Source organism: Desmodus rotundus, chromosome 9, assembly GCF_022682495.2.
Source record: "Desmodus rotundus isolate HL8 chromosome 9, HLdesRot8A.1, whole genome shotgun sequence".
Classification (NCBI taxonomy): Eukaryota; Metazoa; Chordata; class Mammalia; order Chiroptera; family Phyllostomidae; genus Desmodus; species Desmodus rotundus.
The window spans coordinates 3077174-3100034 of NC_071395.1; the positions used below are offsets into that span (position 1 = coordinate 3077174).

General features: G+C 46.9%; 3 protein-coding genes across 4 annotated transcripts in view; 1 reads left to right on the forward strand and 2 right to left on the reverse strand.

Moving 5' to 3' along the window:
- Nucleotides 1–42: 42 nt before the first annotated feature.
- Nucleotides 43–11229, forward strand: EXOSC9 (exosome component 9). Of its 2 annotated transcripts, none has more exons than XM_045202815.2 (12): nucleotides 43–186; nucleotides 513–607; nucleotides 1267–1386; nucleotides 1507–1642; nucleotides 2459–2596; nucleotides 4172–4254; nucleotides 5585–5717; nucleotides 6713–6801; nucleotides 7417–7563; nucleotides 8162–8346; nucleotides 10692–10770; nucleotides 11093–11229. In XM_045202815.2, the coding sequence occupies exons 1-12, from the start codon at nucleotides 121–123 to the stop codon at nucleotides 11175–11177; spliced, it is 1356 nt and encodes a 451-aa protein (XP_045058750.1). In that variant the 5' UTR covers nucleotides 43–120; the 3' UTR covers nucleotides 11178–11229. The 2 variants fall into 2 exon arrangements, with proteins under 2 accessions (XP_045058750.1, XP_024424797.1); XM_024569029.3 differs by having other exon boundaries at nucleotides 1507–1609.
- On the reverse strand, nucleotides 11067–18415 carry CCNA2 (cyclin A2). The gene is made up of 8 exons (XM_024569032.3): nucleotides 17097–18415; nucleotides 16099–16342; nucleotides 14792–14904; nucleotides 14373–14596; nucleotides 13438–13645; nucleotides 12775–12888; nucleotides 12284–12417; nucleotides 11067–11981 (listed from the first exon to the last, which is right to left on the reverse strand). Exons 1-8 carry the CDS (start codon nucleotides 17295–17297, stop codon nucleotides 11933–11935), a joined length of 1287 nt encoding a protein of 428 aa, XP_024424800.2. The 5' UTR covers nucleotides 17298–18415; the 3' UTR covers nucleotides 11067–11932.
- A 90-nt stretch (nucleotides 18416–18505) lies between these two features.
- BBS7 (Bardet-Biedl syndrome 7) overlaps nucleotides 18506–22861 on the reverse strand; it is a 34542-nt gene continuing 30186 nt past the window's right edge. The window contains exons 16-20 of the mRNA XM_024568745.3: nucleotides 22023–22132; nucleotides 21803–21906; nucleotides 21550–21673; nucleotides 19717–19863; nucleotides 18506–18981 (exon numbers count right to left, since the gene is read on the reverse strand). Coding sequence (XP_024424513.2) covers nucleotides 19730–19863; nucleotides 21550–21673; nucleotides 21803–21906; nucleotides 22023–22132 — 472 coding nt within the window. The 3' untranslated portion in view covers nucleotides 18506–18981; nucleotides 19717–19729. The remainder of the gene's footprint in view (nucleotides 18982–19716; nucleotides 19864–21549; nucleotides 21674–21802; nucleotides 21907–22022; nucleotides 22133–22861) is intronic.

Here is a 22861-nt window from a genome sequence, read left to right on the forward strand (position 1 = left end):
TCCCGCCGCCGAGCCTTGATGACGTAAAGCGTCTGCGCCGCCAGCGAGCCGGGCGCGCGTGGGGAGGCTCCGGTTCCTTGTCTACGGATTCCGCTGCCCGCGGGTCCCGGAACCGCCATCATGAAGGAGACACCGCTTTCAAACTGCGAGCGCCGCTTCCTCCTCCGCGCCATCGAGGAGAAGAAGGTACATGGCCCCGGGCACTTGGGGCTGTGTGGGCGCTCGGGTGGCCCGGCCACCCGCAACTTTCCGGCTGGGTCCCTCGCTGGCCCTGGGGAGCCCTGCGGGACGCCCGCTGCGTCCTCAGCCCCCCCCCCCCCCGCCCCAGGTTTTATTTGGCTCCAGTGGCTCGAGGGTCTCTTTAGGGCTCGAGGCAGCCCAGCCACTGCCAGTGTCCCGGCTCCCAGTTTCCACTTGCCAGTGAGGGCGGGTGGGCGCCCAGGGCCCGGATCAGAGGGGCCGCTCCCTAACCTGTTGTTGAAGGAATAAGCGGATGAATCTTGTGCCTACAGCGCCTGGATGGCAGACAAACCTATGATTACCGGAGCATCAAGATCTCATTTGGAACAGACTACGGGTGCTGTGTTGTGGAACTTGGGAAAACGAGGTAACAAAGGGTTCAAATTAGAAGCTCAGTGGGGGGGAGTTTTAAAGAACCTAATCACTCAGTGGTTTACAGAGCAGCTAGGAAGTTGGACGGTACTTTGTGTAGCTGCCGAAAAGAAGTATAGTTTCTTTAACCTTCACATTTTTAATCAGAAGTACATTTTCTGTTACATAGTTCTTGATTGCACTGAATTTTTCTGCACGTCTTGTCAGCATACGCCCTACTTACCTCCTTTTCCTGAGTGATGTGAGAGCTTGGTTTTCCGTACTCATTTGGAAGTTGTGAGGACGTTGGTCTGAGTGTTGGTGAACGTGCCACAGGAAAACTTTAAAGAAATCTCAAGTTTTCATGCTGTCTTGTATCAATAAATACTTGCTTTAGGAAAGCGAAGTTAAGGTCATTGATTTTTTTTAAAGGATCTGTGGAATAATGAGTATGGTAAATGCAAGATGTTTTTTCCCTGTCATCTTTTTGACCGTGCCAATATGCATTTTATTCCTGTATATATTTTACTATACTTTATGCATATCAGCCTCTGCGTCGTGCTGAGTGTGTTACTACTCAGAGTAAGATTGAAACTTAATTAGTATTTGTTTTAGATTTCTTTAAGTTGGAAAGGAAATGGACTTCATCAACAGACTGGTACTTTATCTTTGCAGAGTTCTTGGGCAGGTCTCCTGCGAACTTGTTTCTCCGAAACTCAATAGGGCAACAGAAGGAATTCTGTTTTTTAACCTTGAACTCTCTCAGATGGCTTCCCCAGCTTTTGAACCTGGCAGGTATTTGAATCTTCTTCTTAAACTAACTGCTCTAACCCGAGGAGAATATAACCGCAGCGAGGTATTGTTTTAACACCTGGTGTCACGGCCCGTGACGTGCGCCCGTTGCTGTTTTCACAGGCAGTCAGACCTCTTGGTGAAGTTGAATCGCCTCTTGGAAAGATGTCTCAGGAATTCGAAGTGTATAGACACCGAGTCTCTGTGTGTCATTGCTGGTGAAAAGGTGGGAAATGTGCCCGGAGTTCTTAATCTCAGGGTGAATATTGTTGATTCGTGGATCCCTGGAGCTGTACGTTAACACTCAAACCTTAAGTCATTTCTGTCCTGGATCACTTCACTTCAGGTGCTCCTGAGTGCCACCCCTAGAACTCTGTCATTTCTCTGTGAAGGGACAAAAATCATTGTGAGAATAGCAACTGGAATTTGTGCGAAATGTTTTATTCGAACAGCTTGTGGTTTGTCGTATATTTTAATTTGTTTTCTTATGTTTTTTAAGTTAGTTATTTGGCGCAGGCAATATTTTCCTTTTTTATGGATGCAGAACTGAAGAACAGATTATATCCTTCATTTGGATAGGTTTGTCGACTTACATAGGACCGCACAGCGAGTCAGCAGTAGGCTGACGGTGCAAATCTTATTCTCAATAAATTGTTCGGCATGACAGTAGTGGAACTTTATTCTTGCTCAGGGCATTTTGGCTGTCCTCTGACTCCAGAAGAGTCACTTAGCCTTTCCACATTCCATGCTTGAATGTGACACTTCCTATTTGTGTTACTTGTAAGGTTATCGTCATAAAGGCTTGGAGTTAGGGAAGTCCTAGTGTTAAACGTAAAATGGTTCTATACACTTGGAGCATATATCTGACTGTTGTCAGGTGACTCCCAGAAGGGTGAACTATTGGTGTTTCAGATGTTGGGCTGCCCTAACATTTTTCTGAATACAGTTTTGTTGATAGTAGGAGAAGGAGCAGCCACATTTTAACAGCAAGAGAAAAATTGGCACACAGTGTTACTTGTCCTCTTAAATAGCCACTGGTGGTAATCGGTAGGATTAATTTTAAATTCACATTCAGGTTTGGCAAATACGTGTGGACCTACATTTATTAAATCACGATGGGAATATCATTGATGCTGCCAGCATTGCTGCGATTGTAGCCTTGTGCCACTTCCGAAGGCCCGACGTGTCTGTGCAAGGAGACGAGGTGACGCTGGTGAGTAGGCGGGCCGTGCTCCCCTCCGTGGGTGAGTGAAGTGGGTGCTGGTGCGCTCTTGCTGTCGGTGGAAATTGGGTATGCTCTAAAATTGGTGCACAAGGCAAACGCAACGTAGGTCAAATTGTCTTTGAAGTCTCTTAAATCTCCTGCATTAAAGCGTCAGTAAAAGCGCAGCCCAGCCTGGCTTTCTAGAATGGAAGTAGATGACCTCTTTGGATTGTGCGTTAGATGAAGTGGTTGTCTCATGTTTAGGGGTCGTGTGGGTGGAAACTACAGCACAGTGAGAAGCGAGTGCTTGTTTGTGGCACAGTCCATCAGAAATCCCTGCAGGGCTTGTTAGAACGCGGTTGCTGGGCTCCACCCTCGGAGGAGGGTGGGGTGGGGTAGGACCCATGATGCTGTGCTTCTGGCCGAGCTCCCAGGCGGTGCTGATGCTGCTGCCTGTTTGGGACCACTCGCCTGTGCAGTCTGTGTTGTCTTTCTCTTGTTTGCTGAGTATGTTTCTTTAATTTATGTAAAGTGCGCACGAGAACAATGAAAGCGCACTGTAGGGGTGGTTTGCGTCGCGGAGTTGCAGTGGGGACACCAGCTTTTCTCAGCAGTCCGGACGCTGCTTTTAGGCATGAGACTGGAGCAGACTCATAAAAGACTTAGAGGTCAGGACACGGGTTTTTTAACAGTGGAGACATGCCCTTTTAGAGAAGGGAGATGGTATAAGGAAGCAAAAACAAGTAGAGAGTAAATAGCGCACACAAAAAGGTATCAATTAAAAAAGAAACAATGTATAGTTATTGCTGGTGGTAATGTAAAATGGTACGGCCACTTTGTAAAACAGTGCTGTTGGGCAGTGTTTTAAAAAGCTAAGTGTAAATGTATACAGCCCAGGAATTCCAGGCCTAGGAGTCTGCTCGAGAATGAAAGTAAAGTGTATTTTCATTCGGAGACTATGGGAATGTTCATAGCATGTTTGGCACCAATCCAGTTTACCAGCAGGTGAACGGAAAACAAAGCATGCCCTGTCCGAACCACGGAACACGGTTCCGCAGTGACGGGCAAGACCACTGATTCATGCTGCGGGGGGGGAGGCATGCTAAGCTGAAAGGGGGCCGCTGTGAAAGGCCAAGAGTTGGTTGGTCCCACTTCCATGGAATGCCCCGGAAGGCGGCTTTATAGAGACAGAGAGTAGCTCAGGGCTTGCGTGGGGCTGGGAGTGCGAACTGACTGCGCACAGGCTGGAGGGGGGGTGGGGGGTGTGTGTTGGGGTGGGGGATGGTGGGGAAGGTGGGGGGTGATGACAGTGTTAGAAGAGCTGCACTGTGGGGGTAGCTGCACAACTGCAGGTATGTTGCAGGTGGGCTCAATGAGTGGCTCTGTGGCGTGTGAAATATATCCCAGTGCAGCTTTTTCACAGATGCGTGAAGTTGAAAGGCACGTGAATGGCACAGTCAGATAGGTAATTGTAAGAGAAGGATTTAGGTACTCACCGAGGACTCAGGGAATTTCATTTTTTGTTTTAATATTTGACGTGCAAGATGGCTCTTTTGTAGCTTCGTGACTTTTACTTTCTGACAGTACACTCCAGAAGAGCGGGACCCCGTCCCGCTGAGCGTCCACCACATGCCCATCTGCGTGAGCTTCGCCTTCTTCCAGCAAGGGTGAGTCTCGCTCTGGCTCGGCCGCAGCAGTCGGCGCCGCTGGGGGCTTGGCCGTTTTACTCAGGTGTACTGCGGATGGGTGGCAACCCCCCAACACTCCAGCACCTCACGGTTCAGAAAAGGATTTGCGTTTATAGGCTTAGCCCTTCCCAAGGGCTTTAGTTGGCAAAGAGCTTTCTCTACAGAAGCGGCGAATTCTGTAAGTAAGGGGCTCCATGTTAGTCTTTTCATGGCGTGTCCCAGCCTGATGGATTTGCCGCTGCGCGGCAGTGTGTTGTCTTTCCACGTCACTGGAGGTGCAGGTGTTGGGAGAATTGTGTGCCGGGCTCTAGCTGGGACAGTGGGGCGGGGACTGCTGCGCTCGGTGGCAGCAGGACTCTGGAGCCTGTTGGATGCAGGGGTTCTGGGAGCGGGCACGGGGGACGCTTCACCCATGGCAACATCTCGGGGCCTTCGGCTCTCCGGCCGTTTCCTCGGTCCACGGAATGGTGCCTGCATCAGTGTAGAAACAACGGGAGGTGTAACTAAGACACTCGAACACTCTCATGAGTAAGAACTAGAGGAACGCTTTCAGCCTTCAGTCGCTGCAGCGTGCAGCTTCGTCAGGGGGAGCTAGACCGCCCTGGCGGGCAGCATTAGGTGAGCCATGCTTGCCCACCCACTCAGTGTGAAAGTTTCCAGACATGGGAAAGGTAAAAAGAGTCAGGCAAATTTAAGTTTTACACATTTTATTTAATATATCTAAGATATTTTAATGTGTAATCAGTGTCTTAAAAATTGTTTGTGGAGTGCTTCACATTCTTTTGTTCCTGCTGCATCCTTGGAAGCCAGGGTCACGCACTCACGCAGCACCTGGGTGTGGGCCCCCGCCTCTCCAGGGCTCAGTGACCATGTGGGGCTGGGGCTCCATGGGACAGGGCCGAAACATGGTGTCTTTTAAACGAGCTGTTAGAACCTAGAAGAACTTTCAGAGTACAGGCCACTAAGGAGACTTTAAATTAATCACATTGTCTAAGTTTTTGTTAAAGAGCTACAAGTTATTTAATCCAAGTGATAGCATCTGATTTCAGTTACATATCATTTAAATAAAACCATTTTGAACTTAATGTGATTTTACTGTAATAACTCACAATATCCACTTAGCATTATTTTGTGTCCATAAAAACAAAAGTTCTCTTGTATCTTTTCCCACTAAAGTGACTCAAATTCACAGGCTTAGGTCTTCACTGTGTCGACTCTATTGATGCCATCTTTTAAGACTGTCCACGACCTTGAGGCAGACGAGCATCCTGCCTCCAATGCGCTCAGGTCGGCTCCGTGTTCATTCCAGCACGTTTCTCTTGGTGGACCCCAGCGAGCGAGAGGAGCGAGTCATGGACGGCCTGCTGGTCATCGCCATGAACAAGCACCGAGAGATCTGCACCCTGCAGTCCAGCGGGGGGATCATGCTGCTGAACGAGCAGGTCGGTGCCGCCACTCACGTCCCGGGACCAGCAGTCTCTTCTCGCAGAAGCTTTTCTTAGTCTGTAACTGAAACCCAGCAAGCGTATTTCCGGTGATGGATTCTGGCGCGTGTTAGAGTCTGGTTCCGGGACTCATTAGTTTGTTGACCAGCAGCTGCGAGGTGTCTCCCTCCCCCTTGCTGCCCCCGCTGTGGCCCTCCAGAGTCGGACCCTTCTGGGTGGAGGGACACTTTGTACTTTCCAGTGAAGGAAGAGACTCAGACTTCTCTCCGCCCAAAAGGTGTCAAAAATAGAAGCAAGGTTAAAAGATAGCTTAGCATTGGGTGCCATAAGCGGTTCACAAACCCCGCGATGTGTCAGACTCACGCGGGGCCGGAAAACCAATCGCCAGGACCCACTGGTGCGGGTGCTGCAGCTCACAGGCTGCTGTGGGTGGAGCCTCCAAGCCTCAGTTTTTTTATCTGTGGAATGGGAGCACTGTGACCCCAGTGCCTCGTCGTAAGAAGACAGGGTAAATAGGGAGGCCGCACTGCCCAGCCTGTATTAAGTGTGCAGCAGATGCCAGGTTTTCTTACACCACCATCACCAGCATCGTGCCCCTCCCAGACCCTGCTTGCGGAGAAACCAATCCGTTAGGCCTCTGAAGCCCGAGAACATTTGCTTTCTGGAAGCTTCCAGGGGTGCTGTGGGGCCATGCTGGCCCGGTGCCAGGGCTCACTCCACCGGAGGGAAGTCCGAGCGCCCCGAGCCTGCGGTGGACGCCTGTGGCCTTTTCACTCCTGTGTGTGAGTGCCCGCTTTCAGGTCTGTTCCTTACTGGGGTAGTCCTTCCGGCACTTTGAACAACTCTCACAACTTGCCTTGTTGTGTTAATTTCACACTTGGAAAAAAGTCAGGCTTAAATTGTAAAGTTAGAAAAGCTAATCTCATGTTCTTGGTTCTGCTAGAGAAAGCTATTTGGTTTGTCTTTAAATAACAATCTGTTCTTAAAAATAGGTTTTGAGGTGTAGTAAAATCGCTGGTGTGAAAGTAACGGAAATCACGGAGCTGATACAGAAGGCGCTGGAGAATGACCAGAAAGTCAGGTGAGTCTCACATTGTTGGCGCTGAATGGTCTTTGTACGGATTTTTCTGGGACGGGTCCTTCCTGCCCTGGGGTGACACCCGCCTGGATCTTTCCTTATCTGTTACTCTCAGTGGAATATACTGAATGTGTTTTGAAAGTTGATTGAAGTGGTTGTTGTATTCCAATGTAAACAGTCTGTATTGAAAAGCCACATATTTTTCTTTAAAAACTTAACATTTTCTTAGGAAAAAGAATCCAGTAAATCAAAATAACTGCAAGAATGCAAACAGAGCTGGTCCAATCTCTCACCATGTGACCTTAAGCAGGACCCGTACCCCAGCACGTCGGTGTCTGTCACCTGCGGCCTGCTGCGGCTGGTTTGAGGCTTACAGAGTAATGTGCTCCCGGCACTTAGCAGCGCCAACACCTGGTTCAATAAACGGTGGTGACAGGGACTTGGTATTATTTCTCATGACAGGCACAAAAACTGGTGAGGTTAACTTAGTCAAATAACCATTCCAATATTTCTCATCCATCAAAGTAACTTTTTTCCATTTTTTCTCTTCTCTTCCATCTACTGTCCACCCCATTCCCACCCCCACACTCTGTCCCCCCTGAAAAAAAACCCACACAGGAAAGAAGGTGGAAAGTTTGGCTTCGCAGAGTCCATAGCAAATCAGAGGATCACAGCGTTCAGAATGGAGAAGGCCCCTGTGGACACCTCTGACGTGGAGGAGAAAGCAGAAGAGATCATTGCTGAAGCCGAGCCTCCTCCCGAAGTGTATCTTCACTGGGCGTTTCTTTCCCCTCCTCCCTGTAGCGGGATCCACAGCACCGTGGGGTGGTCAGGGGGTGTGCAGGGTGTGTGCACTGAGATTTGTCCCCTGCGCCTTATGAGAGCGTGCGTTTAGGGCACAGACAGTGATGAGTCAGGACGACGGCCTGACACCCACCTTCTCTTCAGTGTTCCTGCAGAACTCTGGGCGTTCTCTTATTCAGAGAGCCAATTTGTAGCGTTTCATTTTCCTTTGAAAGTTGTCCTTTAATTTCAGCGGCACGGTCAAGCCCTGTACACATCGTCACACGTTGTTTTTGACATCGTTTTTTCTTCGTTCACTGACTCTGTTACTGTCCCACAGCTACAATGTGCAGAGCCAGTCTCTCGACCTTCTCTCTGTCTGTCCATGAAACCCTCACCTGGGTTAAGACCTTAGTTCTACTTTCTAAGTCCTGTTCAGCCACCCTCAGTGCAGCTCCAGTCAGTTTTTCCCCTGAGGGTCTGAGGCGCCCCTCGGTCTCCGAGGGAGACAGCTTTCATTCTTCATCAGCGCTGCAGCAAGTAGCCACGTCCCCGCGACTCAGTTTCCTTAACTGTGAAGTGTCTCTAACCCCGTGCTCTGGAGTCCTGGCACCGCGCAGATTGGAGAAGGAGTAGAAAACTCCTGGGGCGACCTGGAAGACTCCGAGAAGGAAGATGAGGAGGAAGGTGGCAGTGACGAAGCCATTGTCCTCGATAGCGTGACAGTGGACACGGGCGTGGAAGTCCCCAGCGCTGGGAGCCGGGGTAGGCGCTGCTCCATGGCGTTTACTATCATGCATTATACACTGTGTATTACATGTGTAGACATGAGTTACGTGTGCTGTCTGTCATATGTGTGTGTGGTCTAGCCCTACTGACAGATTAAGGTCTTCCTAAAATAGGGACCTTAGTTTTATATATTAGCCCTTCCTGTTTGTGGGGGGTGAGGCGCTTTGATTTCAGTTGGCACCCAACTGTGGAAGTGCGCACGCCGCTCACTGCAGGCCCCGTCTGGAAGACCCTGCGCGTCTCTGGGGCAGCGGGGACTCTTGGGTGTGACCTGCAGTCGCATTTCTAACTTCGAGATGCTCTGCTCTCTCTTCTCATGTGGACGTCTGTCTGGGCCACCACTAAGGTTTCTTAAAGACCTTATTCCTGCATGCCGCTTTTTCTTCCTAGTTTCTAACTGAGACGTGAAGCCTGCGACATAGCGTGCGTTATCAGAGTTATCAGAGTCGTACGTTACGGAGTCGTGCTGTCCAGGCAGCACTTCCTGCGTGCCATCCAGCGCAGCACCTCTAGTCCCATGTACTGTTGAGCCCTGGACATGTGGCTTGTGTGACTAAAACTGGACTCTACTGTTCAGTTCTGGGTACCGTAGACCTTAAATAGCCACACGTGGCTACCGCGTGAGAGCGGCGTGGGTACAAAACTGGAATTACCTGGCGTGCAGGCAGTTCTAGGTGATCCTCGCGTTCTGGAGGCCATAGTACTAGAGATACCGCTTTTACCTGTGGGTACTTTTTCTTCAAGAAAACAAGAAAAAGGACCCACGGTGCTTGGCCCGTGCTGGACACTGACCCTGGTGTGTTTTTTAGGCAGTGGGAACAGAGATCACAGGGGCAAGGCTCTAGGCCCGGGGCCTGGGAATCGAGCGCTCCTGAGTCTCTGACACCCCTGCTGCTCGCTGGGGAGGACTTGCCTGTAGGCGCTGCTGAGCTGTAGGAAAGAACCCAACCCCACCTGCTGGGACCTGCACTCGCCTTCCCAGCGCTCTCGCTATTGGTCACTCTTCCCCACTCCACTCTAATTTACAGCGCGCGAGTGGCTTCCACCTGGGACTGCAAGTGAAGCTTTAGACTTTCTGCGTGATTGCTGGTCCACCAGCCAGTCTAAATGCTTCATGAATTCGTGTTGAATGTCCCTCCTTGGTTTAGTCATTCCCTTACTGACAAAACCTGCATGTCGACACCAGCTTTTCACTGTCTCAGAGCCGGTGAGCAAGCAGCCTTGCCTGTGCCCTTTATATATTTGTGAACCGTTTTTCGAAGACTGACAAGGTGAGCAGGTAGGGTCTTCCATTGTTAGCTTGAAGACGAGTATTTTCAACTGAATAGTAAAGGTGGACCTAAGATATTGGTAAAGTCTTTCTAAAGCATATGAACAAAGGGAGAAACTAATTGAGAACTCAAAATATGAAGAACTGATAAACCAACAACCAACTGGGAAAAGGGTTAATCCACATTATTTGTTACTAGTGAAGGCTCAGGAGAAAAAATGGGCAAAAGATAGGAAGTAATTCTCAAATGTAAGTACCAGCACTGCAAGGCTGTGCAGGAAAGTGTCCGCCTCATGTACTGTTCCTTGCAGTGCAAATGGAACTGTATTTCTGGAAGGATTTGGCAAAAATCTTCAGAATGTACATGCCTTTTGGCCCAACAGTTGTGCTTCTAGGTATTTTCTTTGCAGTGCTGATTGTAATTGGGAGAAATGAAAAACTTCGGTCCTCAGAACCGGCAACTTCTAAGATAAATGGTGTACCCCCAGAGCGGCACGCAGTTCAGCTGGCGTGTTCATTGGCTCTGCCACCTGCCGTGTATCCTGTGTCTGTAGTGTGTAGACCCCTAACTTTTCTGTTCGGGTGTGGCCAAACGAAGATGTGATAAAGAGTGTTTGGGGAATGAAGTGTGTACTGTGTCAGAACTTCAGGAAAGGAAGGAGACAAGTGGGTCCGTCAGCCTGCACCCGGGTGGCCTGGGCTGTTTGTAGAGAAAGGGAGTGTTTGAGTCACCCACGTGGAAACCAATGAGGAAACTTCCCCGGAGAGTGAAGGCCGACCTCAGAGGTGCTGCAGGTTCGCCTCCAGGCCCTCGCAGTACAGCGAGGAACACGTGTTTTGGTTTCCCAGTGAATAAAACAATGTACATACTTTAATTAAACGATACCTTACTACAGAAAAACGCTAGCCTTCACCTGAGCCCACTGGAAAACGGTGCTGATAAGACTTGCTCAACTCGGGTGCCACAAACTTCAACTTGGGCAAAACAAGTGATAGTGAGCGCAGTGCACGAGGTCTGCCTGCACTTACACTGCTTTCTGCTTCCCTGAAGATGCCCCCATAGTGCTGTCCGACAGCGAGGAAGAAGACATGGTCATTTTAGAGCCAGGCAAGGATCCGAAGAAAATAAGGTAAGTTTCTCTGGTTCTGTTCCCACCTGGCCCCACGGTAAACAGACGCACCTTTGACTAGCAGTCCAGCTGCTGTTTGGTTTCTCCAACCTCGGGTTACAAACACTAGCACCTAATTCTGTAGAGCTGCTGGATGTCCTTCCCAGTGACTGCATTGTACTCACAGCTGGCAAATGCATCATCTGGGCAGGGGGCGGGGTGTGTGTAATGCCTCCTGTTTTTTGTGGTTCCAAAATGTAACAAGCATGATGGGGTGCGTCCCCCACGCAATCAGCTTCCAGCACTGACACTGTTAGTAAACATTAATTTACTTTATTCACAGAACACAGACCATCAGTGCAAAACAAGAAAAAGCACCAAGTAAAAAGCCAATGAAAAAGAGGAAGAAGAAGAGACCTGCTAATTAAAGCGCACGTGGTTGTATTTATGTAAATAATTATTAAAAGGATATTTATTTAAGTGCTAGCAACCTTGGGTATTTTTTTCTCACAAATCCATTATAAAATCTAGCCATTTCTTTATCTAGTTCTTACATTATGTTTTTTAATAAACCTCTGGAAAACTTAACAGGTCTTAAATAGCTGTCACTTCAGTAAAGTGTGAAAGTTGATGAGTGGAGAAGCATTTTCTTAGTGTGTCCAAAGGGCTCCATCTAGGATCATCGTAACCAAAAAATAAACAGATTTATTCCAGATACGCTTCAATTATGCAAGTCAGCAAATGGTGCAGACGCTTAGGAAAACGTCAGAACTACTGTCTGTTTTCCTGAAACTATAAAATATAGTTAACTTTTTTAAGTTTTAGAAGCCTTCCTAGTCCCCATAGGAGAAAATAATTTTTCTGAGTGAAATCCTGAAGTCAAATTTTTACCTCAAATTAAATTTGACTTACAAAATCCAAGTTTTCTAAATCAATTTATTAATTCTTATTCTTATCCTGATGGTTGGCATCATTAATACTTTAACAAAACCACTTAAAATTGGCCACATATCTAAGATAGTTACATGTACAAAAGATATACAAATTAAAACCACTTAAAAATAGCATAATTTGTATTGAGAAGAACTCTCGTGTTCAGAAATGATTGTAAAGACCTAAAGTAAAAACTACACCCTGTCCTCGGAGGGAGTCAGATCTTAGAAGCAGGGGCAGCTGCTCCCTGTCACACCTGTAGTGTCTCTGGTGGGGCGAGGAGGGAAACACCGTGGTACCTGCAAGAAGGAAAACACCCACCTTTAGTAAACCTTCACTGAGATGCTATTTCTGTCCCTCTGATCATGTTTTAAAGGATAATGATAACCCGTCTGGTCCGCAAAACATAAGCGTTCGCTTTGTTCTCCACCCCCCACCCTGATACTCCAGAGAAACACACATGGTCTGCCAAGAGAACAGCCTCTAAGGAGGCTGTGCCTGATTTGTGAGCCCTTCAGGGAAGTTCAACTGTCAAGGACCTCTGACCACACGATAGCCCAGAAAAGCCAGCTTCTTGGCAGCTGCTCATGCCCAGTCTTACTTGGGGTGCTTGTACTTCTCTCTGACCGACTGCTGGGCATGCTGCGGGGCCCTGAGGTAGGTCTGGTGCAGGTCCAGGAGACAGGGCTTCAGGCTCTCCAGGGTGTATCCTGTCTGCTGCACCAAGGAGTCGGGCTGCCAGGGACAGGGAGGGAAAATGCTGGGTTATACTTCTAGGACCAGACACTGAGCTTAACAGTTGGCACAGAGCTTGAGTTTTGTCAAATTTCAGTACCAACAGGTCTTCCAGTTTGCTCAGGCCAGCATGCCATCTCTTTTATGCAGAAGTGGGTGGATTTTCTACTTTCCCTGCAGCCAGTTGGACGGCCAGGGTTCTTTAAGTACACTGTTCAAATCCAAGTGAAAACACAGCTTCCTACCTAACAAACGTGCTGAAACAGTGTTGAACAGGCGTCCCAGGTCAGCACACTGGGACAGGCATGGAACTTCCCCAGCACAAGCCCTGAAGTCGCATGAAGACGCGGTACGTACCCAGCTCTGTCCCGTGACTGTGTAGAGTGCTAGGTGGAAGGCCGCTCCGGCGATAACTGAGGGCAGGTACTTGAGGTACGGGTCCGCGTCGATCAGACTCAGCTCTCCCAGAAACTGCAAAGCAAAGGGACGCACTTGATGGTCACAAGACCTAGAACTCAAACCTCCAACCCTTGACTCCTGACCCCATTTTCTCCTGTGGCCCCATCTTTTAGACACAGCCACTATCTTAGTGTTTGTTCCATTCTGTCACTTTTTCTCCTCTCCTAATGTTTGAAAAAAAGTACTTTGTGTACTGGTTTTTAAAGAGAGGAGAAGGGAGGGAAACAGGTAGAGAAACAGCCATTGGTTGCCTCTCACAAGTGGTTCAGCTAGGAACTGAGCTGACCACCTCTCGCTTTGCGGATGACACCCAAACAAGCCACACCAGTCAGGGCTCCTCTTTTAATAACTTTAAAAACAACTCTTCTGGCTACAATGTCCCAGGACTTAAGTTTCTATTATCTTTGGTCAGTGGTAGGCTTTCTTCCAGACCTGAAGCATTCTTGCAGCACGAATCTGCCCGAGATACTAAACCCCTTGACCAAAGCTGTATTATAAAACTAGGGCTTGCCCCTAATAGTGCCCAAAGAATCTTGCTGCAGCAAAATGAAAAGAACTTACCATTGCTAAGCTTTCAACTTTGCAGTTTGCAGGCTGCTGGTGCAGAAAGTACTGGGTGAGGAACTGATTGACGGTTGGGGCGGCCAAGTCGAAAGCGAGGACTTTGAGGACCAGGTGCTCCATTCTGAGAACCTGCTTCTTGGTGTAGGTGTCGTCTGTAATGTACACAAACTCTGCTACTTCTGGGGGGTAAATTTCTTCAAACTTCCTGCAATGAAAAAAGTTTTAAGTCATCAGTCCTAAAGAGACGTGAGCATGAATATCCCAATTCTGAAATCCCTCTAGCAAAAGACACACAATGAACCCCAAACCGACCCACTCCAACTGCCTGTTTTCCACTGAGAAGCGACCACGTGTGGCAGAGACTGGGTGAATGCCAGCTAAGGACCCAGATCAACAAAGGGTTTGAAGATGCCTCTCCCAGTGCGGTCAAAGGAAAATCATGGGAGGCACGAGGCTTCCCAAGACAGGAAAATGCCAGAGTTCACCAAGTACCTGAAAATTTAGGAAATTTTCTTAGAAAAACAGACATTTCATGTTTAAGTTGTAAAACTTAGTTTTCTTATTCTTTTTAGTTTATTTTTATCGTTCAGAATTTAGTTTTCATGTCTTAACGGGGAGAAGATAAGATTTAGCTCATATGCCAGAAAGCACTTTTTTAATGGAAGGAATCACACTTTCAATCTTGGTAATGTAGTCTTGGTGTGTTAAAATGTAGCCAGTGTACATGGTCATTCAACAAGGTGCCCTGGGACCCAGGTCTGGAAAAATTATGTCCTTAATTAGAAAAAAGTGTCATCCACCCGTCACCACTGAGGTAGTCACCGACTCTCTGCTTTGTGTAACAACAGTATGTCACACTGTTCAAAACCACATTTCTCCCCTACACAGAAAGGTACTGATCACTTTTACCCCAGCGGACCAAGCTGACTTACGAGGCTAACAGCATAGCAGCAGTGCCCACAAGCTGAAGTTTTCCTCTCAACACAGACATGGATGAAAGGAACCTATCGATGTAGTTCACGGCCAAGTGCAGAGTCTCATTCTGTAGTTTATATTCTTCTCCTACTTCAACTAACCAGTCCACGAGGATAGCCCTCATACTGTTGGTGATGTCTGGCTGTTTCTTCATGTAACCCACTTTAGGCTTACATTTAACCTGTTGAGAAAGTTACTCAGCATAGTGTTAAACACTGCAGTCACATTAGTCTACATTAACAAAGCTACTACACGCTAGAACCTAAGTACAGCAACAGAGCAGCGCACTGGACTGGCAGCTAAGAGCTCACAGACGTCCTCTCACCTCCACTTCCCCGGCGACTGGCAGCAGTAAGTGGGTCCCGAGAGCCCTTACCTCCATTTCCCTCAGGTAGGTGTGAATGTCCTCGTGGTAGTCTGGGACTTCGTTAACGTTTACTGGCTTCTCATCTTCCAATATGATCGACATGTCCATTGTCTGTGGTGACTCTGAGGGAGTTCAAAAGCACAATTATGTTCACGGTTTAATTTTCTATTTAATAGCCAGAAGGGACGGCCCTTGCAGGGAGTCCCATGCTGTCAAAGCATTTATTGCACCCATGACAAAGCACACAGAATATTTCACTCTGGTTTTTAGCACCTCTGTCCACTTAGCTGTAGAATGATTTTAATGAACAAGAAAAAATACTGGTAGGAAAATACTATCAGGAAAATCAGTATGAGGAGATCAGGTGTTACATTCGAGTTATTCACCTTCCATGAGGGGTATCAGCACGGTGGTTCTGCCGGGCCAGGGTTACAATCTAGGTTCCGAGACAACATGTAGGAGTTGCCCTGAGAGTGTGCAGACCCCAAGGTTGGATGTGTTCAAAGCACAATCTCGGCAACAGCTGCAAGCAGGGCTAACAAGGCTAACACCGCGTTGAACAAGCGATTCATCTTTTGTGATTTTAAATGATCTTTTGAAGTAAAAACATCATCCATTATTTTTACTTCCAGGTTCACTGTGGTTAAAATTTGTTGCAAATTTTAAGTAAGAATACATAAATTATTTTAATCCTGAAGGACTTTCCTGCTCCTTCCGGACCACCCCTCACCCACAGAACGCAGTGGTGAAGGCCCACGTGCTGTGAGCACAGCTGTCTGGATCGGCCTGTGTCCAGGTACGGTCCAGGACACGTCCCCTGGTTCCACTCCCGACTCACAGGAGGCCGCTCCTCTCTGGCACCCAAGGATCACTCGGACCGGTTTCACCTAAATTGGATTTAAGGCTGGAGAGGTTTAGGTATCACACATAAAAGCTGCGCCCCACACGACACTCCAGGAAGTGGTATGCACCAAGTGAGTCTCAGGAAGGAAGCCGACTGACACCTAGTCTCCCGACAGTGGGAACATTTCATGGGTCAGATAAAAATCTGTGTTTGAGATCTCGTTAAATTGATGAGATTGGCAGTGTACTGAACAAGCACCCACTTAGGATTTCCATCCTCTTAGGTCACTGGGTCATGTACTAGCTGTGGAGTCTGAGAAAAGTCAGACCCTTTAAAACTTGTGACATTAAATCTAACTCATTATGTAGTAAGGATTGGGGAAGATAATGTCTTAAATGCAAAATATCATTAATCCAACTTATTTAATAATTATGATTACATTGATTTGATACAGATGTTCATTAAAACTTACCAAAACTTCCATCCATCGGATAATCAAGAGGTACCAGCGGTTTTCTCGGTTCAGGTAAAGCAATGGCTGAATTAAATGCCAGGACATCTTCACATTCTGTTTTTTTGGATTCACCTGGCCTCTTTTGAGTCTCTTCTTCTGCTTCATCCACATGGATGGTAAATGCAGGCTGTTTACTGTTCGCATTCCAGGGAGGAACAATGACATGCTCATCATTTACATTAAGATCCTTAAGGGGTGCAACCTAAAAGGAAACCAATAACCTGCTTTGAGCTTATTAAAAGTAGAGTTTTGCTTTCCTCCCCTTCTGGGTCTCAGCCTCTGCTTTTACTCCCAACAACTCTACCAGGAAAATAAACTTTCTGGGGCAAAATCCAGGCAAGGGAGTTTGAGTGGTTGAGGAAAAGAAGGGATATTCCCATTTGTCCCAGGCATTTATGGGAAGATCAGAGAGTGTCACAGTAACTGAAATTATGAAAAACTAATTAAGGCCACAAGAAGGATGGAGTGACCGAAAGATGACAAGTTTAGTAAAGAGATGGCAAAAACGCTTTCCCCCTGGGGTGGAGCAACAGTGCAATTCCGGTAAAATGGCGGAATTTACCGAAAGCCAAGTATTTTTTATATTCTTTCCTAAACTAGAGGTAAGCTCTAACTTCCCTCTACCGGGAGGCGGTAGAAGGGCCGGCTCCCAGAGCCTGGGGTTTAAAAGCGAAGAGGAAGACGCAAAGGCGGGCCAAGACCACACACTCATGTGGCAGGGCTTGGTTTGACCCCATTACCTAGAGAAAAATACAACGGAGCAGACAAGCAGCAAACACAGTGCTGGCAGAGAGAGTAATAGGAGAAAGAAACTACCTCAGTTGCAACCCAATACGCCAGAAAACCAGGGATCAAGGGGACTCCAGACCCAGACCTCCCTAAAAAAGACCAGAGGGTGCTCTCTCGCCCCTCCTCTGCCTGCTAAACCCATGCAAAACTACCGCTCGTCTCTTTACCCGTCGCGTCTTGGGCCTTTGCGGCGGCGCTGGACCCCGCTGGTTCCCGGCCTTCAGCACCGCCAGCCCCGCCCGGGTCCGGGGCTGCTGGGCGGGCGACGCCTTCTCGGGGTTGATGTTCTCCTGGTCCTCTTGGGGTGCTGTCTGCTGCACGGTGAGCAGCGCCGAGCCCGCCTCGCGGGCCGCAGAGCTGCCCAACATCCCAGCTCCCGAGGTCAGGGCGGGATGAGCCTGCGGCGCCAAGCAGCGTGCACTCGGTCCCGCCGACCGGCCGCGCCGAGCAGCGCTCCAGTCGTAGCCGCCCACCGCAGCCCGGGCCAGCCCGCCCGGGATCGCTGAGAACCAGCGAGGCCGCGAAAGGAGCAGAGACCGCCGGGCGTACAGGGACAAGGACACCCCGAGACCCAACCAGCAGCCCGCCGGAGCCGCGGCTGTTCCTGCAGTTCAAGTATCCCGCGACTATTGAAATGGGCCAATGAAAAGGCCTGGGCCCGTGACGTCACCCGAGCGACACGTCGCGGGCGAATGAAGGCGTAGCGCCCGCAAACGAGGAGGGGCGGGGCGGGGCGGCCCCAAGGCGGCGGGAGGGAATTCGCCTGCGTCAGGCGGGGGCGGGGCCAGGCTGGACGCGGCCTTTTAACTGGAGACACTGGGTGCTGCGGCCGAAGGCCGTTCTCTCCGGACCTCAGGAAGTGAGCAGCGGGCCGGGCCGCTGTTCCCCGGGGCCTCCTGGCAGCTTGACCTACCGGTTCTCGGAGGTCTAGAACCCGCCCGGCCACTCACTAGCGGGCTGGTTGGGCAAGTCCCGCAGTGCCTTCCACTCTCCGTTCTCTACCCTGTTTACCGAGTGTCTGTCTACCCCGCATGCTGTTGTCCTTAGGGGTACAGGACGTGCCCAAGTCCGTTCATGCGGCCCACGTTCTAATAGGTTCTCAGGTGACCGACTATACTGTCACCTCCCATCAGGTGCTTCTCCAGTCTTGGGCTTTTTACTTCTACCGAAGAGGCAATTAATTTGACGAGGTGCCACCTTGAACTACTGTTGATCTATATATAACAAAGAGTAATGCACTACAAGAAATTCAACTAGACAGTCATTAGTTTTTATCTATTATTCCCCAAGCTGTAGCAGCCAATGAAAAGCACCCAGCGAATTCTAGTGACCCAGATATAATTACGCGTTCCACGTAGAAAGGGAGGCTGTGCCCTGGCCAAGTGCGCCAGCAGGTGGCGGGTTCGATTCCTGGTCAGGGCGCGTACGGGAGGCAATGGGTCGTTGCTGTTTCTCTCTCTGTTTCTCTCTCTCAAATCAGTAAACATATCCTCGGATGAGGACTTTTAAAAAAGAAGGTGGTTTGATTATAGTAAAATATCTGAGCTTATTAAAGTAAAACTCTTTTAGCCATATGTGCCTTTAACAGATTTTCACATTTAATCTATAACAAGGCTTACACGTAACAAATGGAATATATTTAAGAAGCATGATTGTTTTCTGTCAAACTTATGAGTGTGCCCTTCTTCAAAAGTTTATTTTCCATTATAATCTTTATGCCATTTTAAAGCAACCTTTAAATATAATATTCCTCATTCCTTCGGATATGGATAAATATGACTTGAGGTTAATGAACAAAACGACCATAGCCTTAAAGTCTCATTTCCCCTCCCTCACCCATGATTCAAAGAAAATGCGTAGATCCTGGCGCAGGAACACCTGAGAAGCCGTCCCCGTTCCTGCCCTGCTCACAGGGAGGTTCCTCAGCTCTACTGGTTCCAGAGCATCGCCTTTAGGGTCGCCCCGCCCCCTCATTCCGTGCTAGTTCTGCGCCCCCGTCCACAGTTTATACCGCTGAGCCACCGCGAGCATTCCACAAATGGAGCACGGTCACTATCAAACAACAGTGAAACCAGTTACAAATCAGTCTCAGCTCCTAGAAAGCATAATTGGTAGGTCATTTCCACAGGCTGACAGCATACATAATAATGAGGACACAAACCAGGTGCCCAAATGTGCGTTCTAGTCCCAGCTTTACAAAATAGTAACATGTCCTCTTCATCACTTAACCTCAGTGAAAACCAGTTTTCTTACATGATTTGACAAAATAATATGTTGTGAAAATCCAATGAGTTAATGAATATAAACACATTTGGGAAATGTAAAGCAGTTTATACATATAATGTGTGGGTGTCACTTAGTATTTAAATACAAGGTGGAGCAAGGGTAGATTTACAGCTGTGAGTGCACACAACAGTTTATTCTTGTATAATATTATTTATTCATTATTGTATTCTTTTCCATATGTACAACTGTAAACCTACTTTTGTCCCACACTGTATATTTTTATTTTCCAAATATTATTTCTCAACATAAAAGTTAAAACATCCACTTGCAAAAACTTTATTAAAATTCCTTATAATAATTCCACTTGTACTTTTAAAATAAAAATGCTATTCATTTTAAACGGTTGCATTTATCAAAAGAAATAGAAACATTACTTTAAAAGGTCTGTCAAATATTTTTAGATAATATTTAAAAGTACTTGAAGTAAAACTATATGTACAGTTAGCCTATAATTTTGTTTTACCATTTTCATTTAAACAGACAATTTCTCTGGAACTTTACCTGGCTTGTATTTTCACGCAGCATCGAAGAAAGCAATCAGTGCATTTTGGTCATAACTGTCCAGAATCTCCAATAAAAGAGGTACTTTGGTTTTTACATTGGCTCCTTTGAACTTGAACTTATCTATAAAAAGATCGGTGATCATGCCTATAAAGAAAATGTTAATTTCCTGTCATTGACTTGTTTTAATTAATGACATAGTACTTAATAAAATTAAATGACTGCTTGATAATTCTAAGTGCCTGTTATGCCATTATTTATACACAAGCCTAAAAGGGTTGATGCTTTTAAAATATTTATTTTGGGGGGATTTTAAGGCAAGTCAGAACATAAATCATTTGGCTAATAACCCACCTTCCAAATCAACTGCTGACCACTCCTGAACGGCTCTTGGTGTATATGACACCGCAAGCGGTCTGTTTTTCACAAGAAGCTGACCATTTTGACATACTGTAGAGATTCTGTTCTTAACAGGTTTATTTAGATTCAAATATTCCATCTATAGGACAACCATTGTTGGGATTTGACCCGAAGGCAAACATTTCTAGCTTCAAAGATCTGGGCAAATTATTTCACCTTTCGAGTTCTCTCAGTTGTACAATGGGAATAATTCAAGCTAGATGCAAGATGTGTTTCAGAATTTTTCATGGTTTAGAAAGATAATGAGAGGAATACAGCATATATGGCATAATACCCAAGGGGAGTGAGTGGCGGCATTTGATAACAAAACATAGCGATGTTTCTGCAACAAAATATATGGATAATCACACTAAGTGGAAGGAAAAGACTACATAAATAAACTCAGGTCAGTTTAAGTGAGGTTTTGTCATTACATTAAGTCAGACCAAGTCAGATGTGATGCAAAATTATTGATGGAGAAAAGCTTTGTTTTTCAAAGCTCCCCGGGCCTTGGAAGTGGTGTTGAGAGGCGGTGGTTGCGCACCACACACCTCAGTTGCTATAAGGATGAAGTCATGTGCTTGCCATACAACAACCACTAAGATACTATTGTCACAGTTTGTGAGCAGGTCTCTGGGCATGAAGTAAGAAATTCATTACACAGGCTGAAGGATCAGTGTAGACTGATGAACCAGTTAACTCTACAGAAGACTTAGTGCAAAAAGCACGCATTTGGAGGCGAGGAGGTCTACAGGACTTTCCACTACCTACTGACGTGGCAGTGAATTCTTTAGTCTCAGATCTCACATTACAAAATATGAAAAATGGAGATCACATCATCTACCTTGCAAAGCTGTGGTGAGGACCAAATACCCCGCCTGATCATGAAGATGCTATAAATAAGTAAGTGTGCTGTGCACAGCAGGCCTCAGGTAAAGATCGCAAAACTGAGGCTGGTCCTTCCCTCTTGCTCTCACTCTTTCAATATAATTTGTGAAACAGCCAACTTCTACCACCAAAGCAAAATGAGTTTGGGGTGACACAGCATATATATACATATCCCTTATTAAGTTATGCTTAAAAAATTAATGCCGCATGATGGTATTTCACAATAGCAACAAAACCTGAAAATGACTGCTATGAAATATAGCCTAAATGTTAATGCTGTATAAGTTATATTCATTTCACACCAGGTTTCTTCATATATATAAATCCATACTGTTAAACTTATTTCACTTGCATTTTGCCAAGTAAAAATATTAAATATTAAAATGAACTTGACTAACTAAAAGTTGTAAGCAAGAAACCGGCCGTCACAGGCTCATGGCTGCTCGTAAGCTTTGCGGCCTCCTCTGCCCCGCCTCTCTCGACGGCCCTTCACAAAGAGCCGGGAGGAAAGAAACATGGCAAGGTGTTCTGGAATCGTCCACTGACCATAGAGTCTTTCAAGGTGTGCAGGTTGCTTTTTGTATTCTTCCTGAAGGTGATCCGCCTCTTCCAGAATACGGCGATATTCCGGTATCAGAAAGTCTGTATTTCCTTCATGAACCTGCAATTCCTTATTTTAAATTAAAAACAGAGGCAACTTAATGTCCACGTTTCGATCCAGTAACTCTAAAGTCTTTACAATTTTAGAAATCCCATCAGAGCAAAATAAAGACTGTAAGTCCATGACACATGTACTTACTTTTAAAGCATCGATTAGCTGCACTTTCTTAGCCAAAAGCAACTGGTACTCCAGCTTCGGGTGGATTAGCTCTAAGGTGTGTTTGACTGACACTTCATTTATCTCTAGAAGGAGTTGGGCCGGGCACAATTAGAAAGTTATTTTGATCAGAAAATTCTTATTGTAACAACAACCAAAAAACAAAACAAAACAAAAAAAGATTCATTTTTCTTTTTTTTACCGTATGATATGTTGAGGTTAATTTTCTTTTTTGTAGCTTCTTTAGAGAGCACATCTTTTAGGATGGATATAGTAGAAATGTTGTCAGATTTAAAAACTCCTTCTCCTTTTCTACAAAATTAATCATTTTAAAAGCACAACTTTAGAAGAAAACACACCCAGTAAAAACATATTTTGTAACTAGTGTTTAGATTTCATTCGATTTTAGATTTCTTTCTATACACATTCTTGATATAAAGCACATTTAAATGTGTACCTTTTACCGTTATGGTAATTAATGTCCTGAATGCATCTGTGAACTTAACAAGACCTTGGATACACGCCTCCTACAGACAGGCCAGTTTACGTGTCCTTCATTGAAAAGAACTTACTCGTTTTCACTAGTAACATTTCCAATAGCCAACCCCTTAGGAACATGAAGTAGAGAGTCGCCCCCTTGCAGGTAAGTATGTTTTCTTTGAGGTGCTCACACAAGTACAGCATGGCCGCATGCTTCCCCTGTAAGGCTGACAGCAAACCTAAGAGTCACATCTGTTCTGCTGGGCCCAGCACCCACTGCCCCTGCTTACGGTCACAGGACCCTGCTTTTCCTTAGGGGACCTCTCCCCGCTCCGTCTCTCTCCCCCCTTCCACCCTCCCCTACACTTCTCCCCCTGCCACCCCCTCAATCCACAGTGTGACAGTGGCACGGTCCCGCCCCACTGCAGGGCTTCAGGAGGAAGCACTGAGCGGTACATCCCAGCCTCCTGAACACAGGGGGTTCGTGGCCCAACCTTGACACTCAGTCCTGGGACCAGTGGGAATGAGAGGCTCTGTGGCAGCTGACAAGACAGAAAGCTG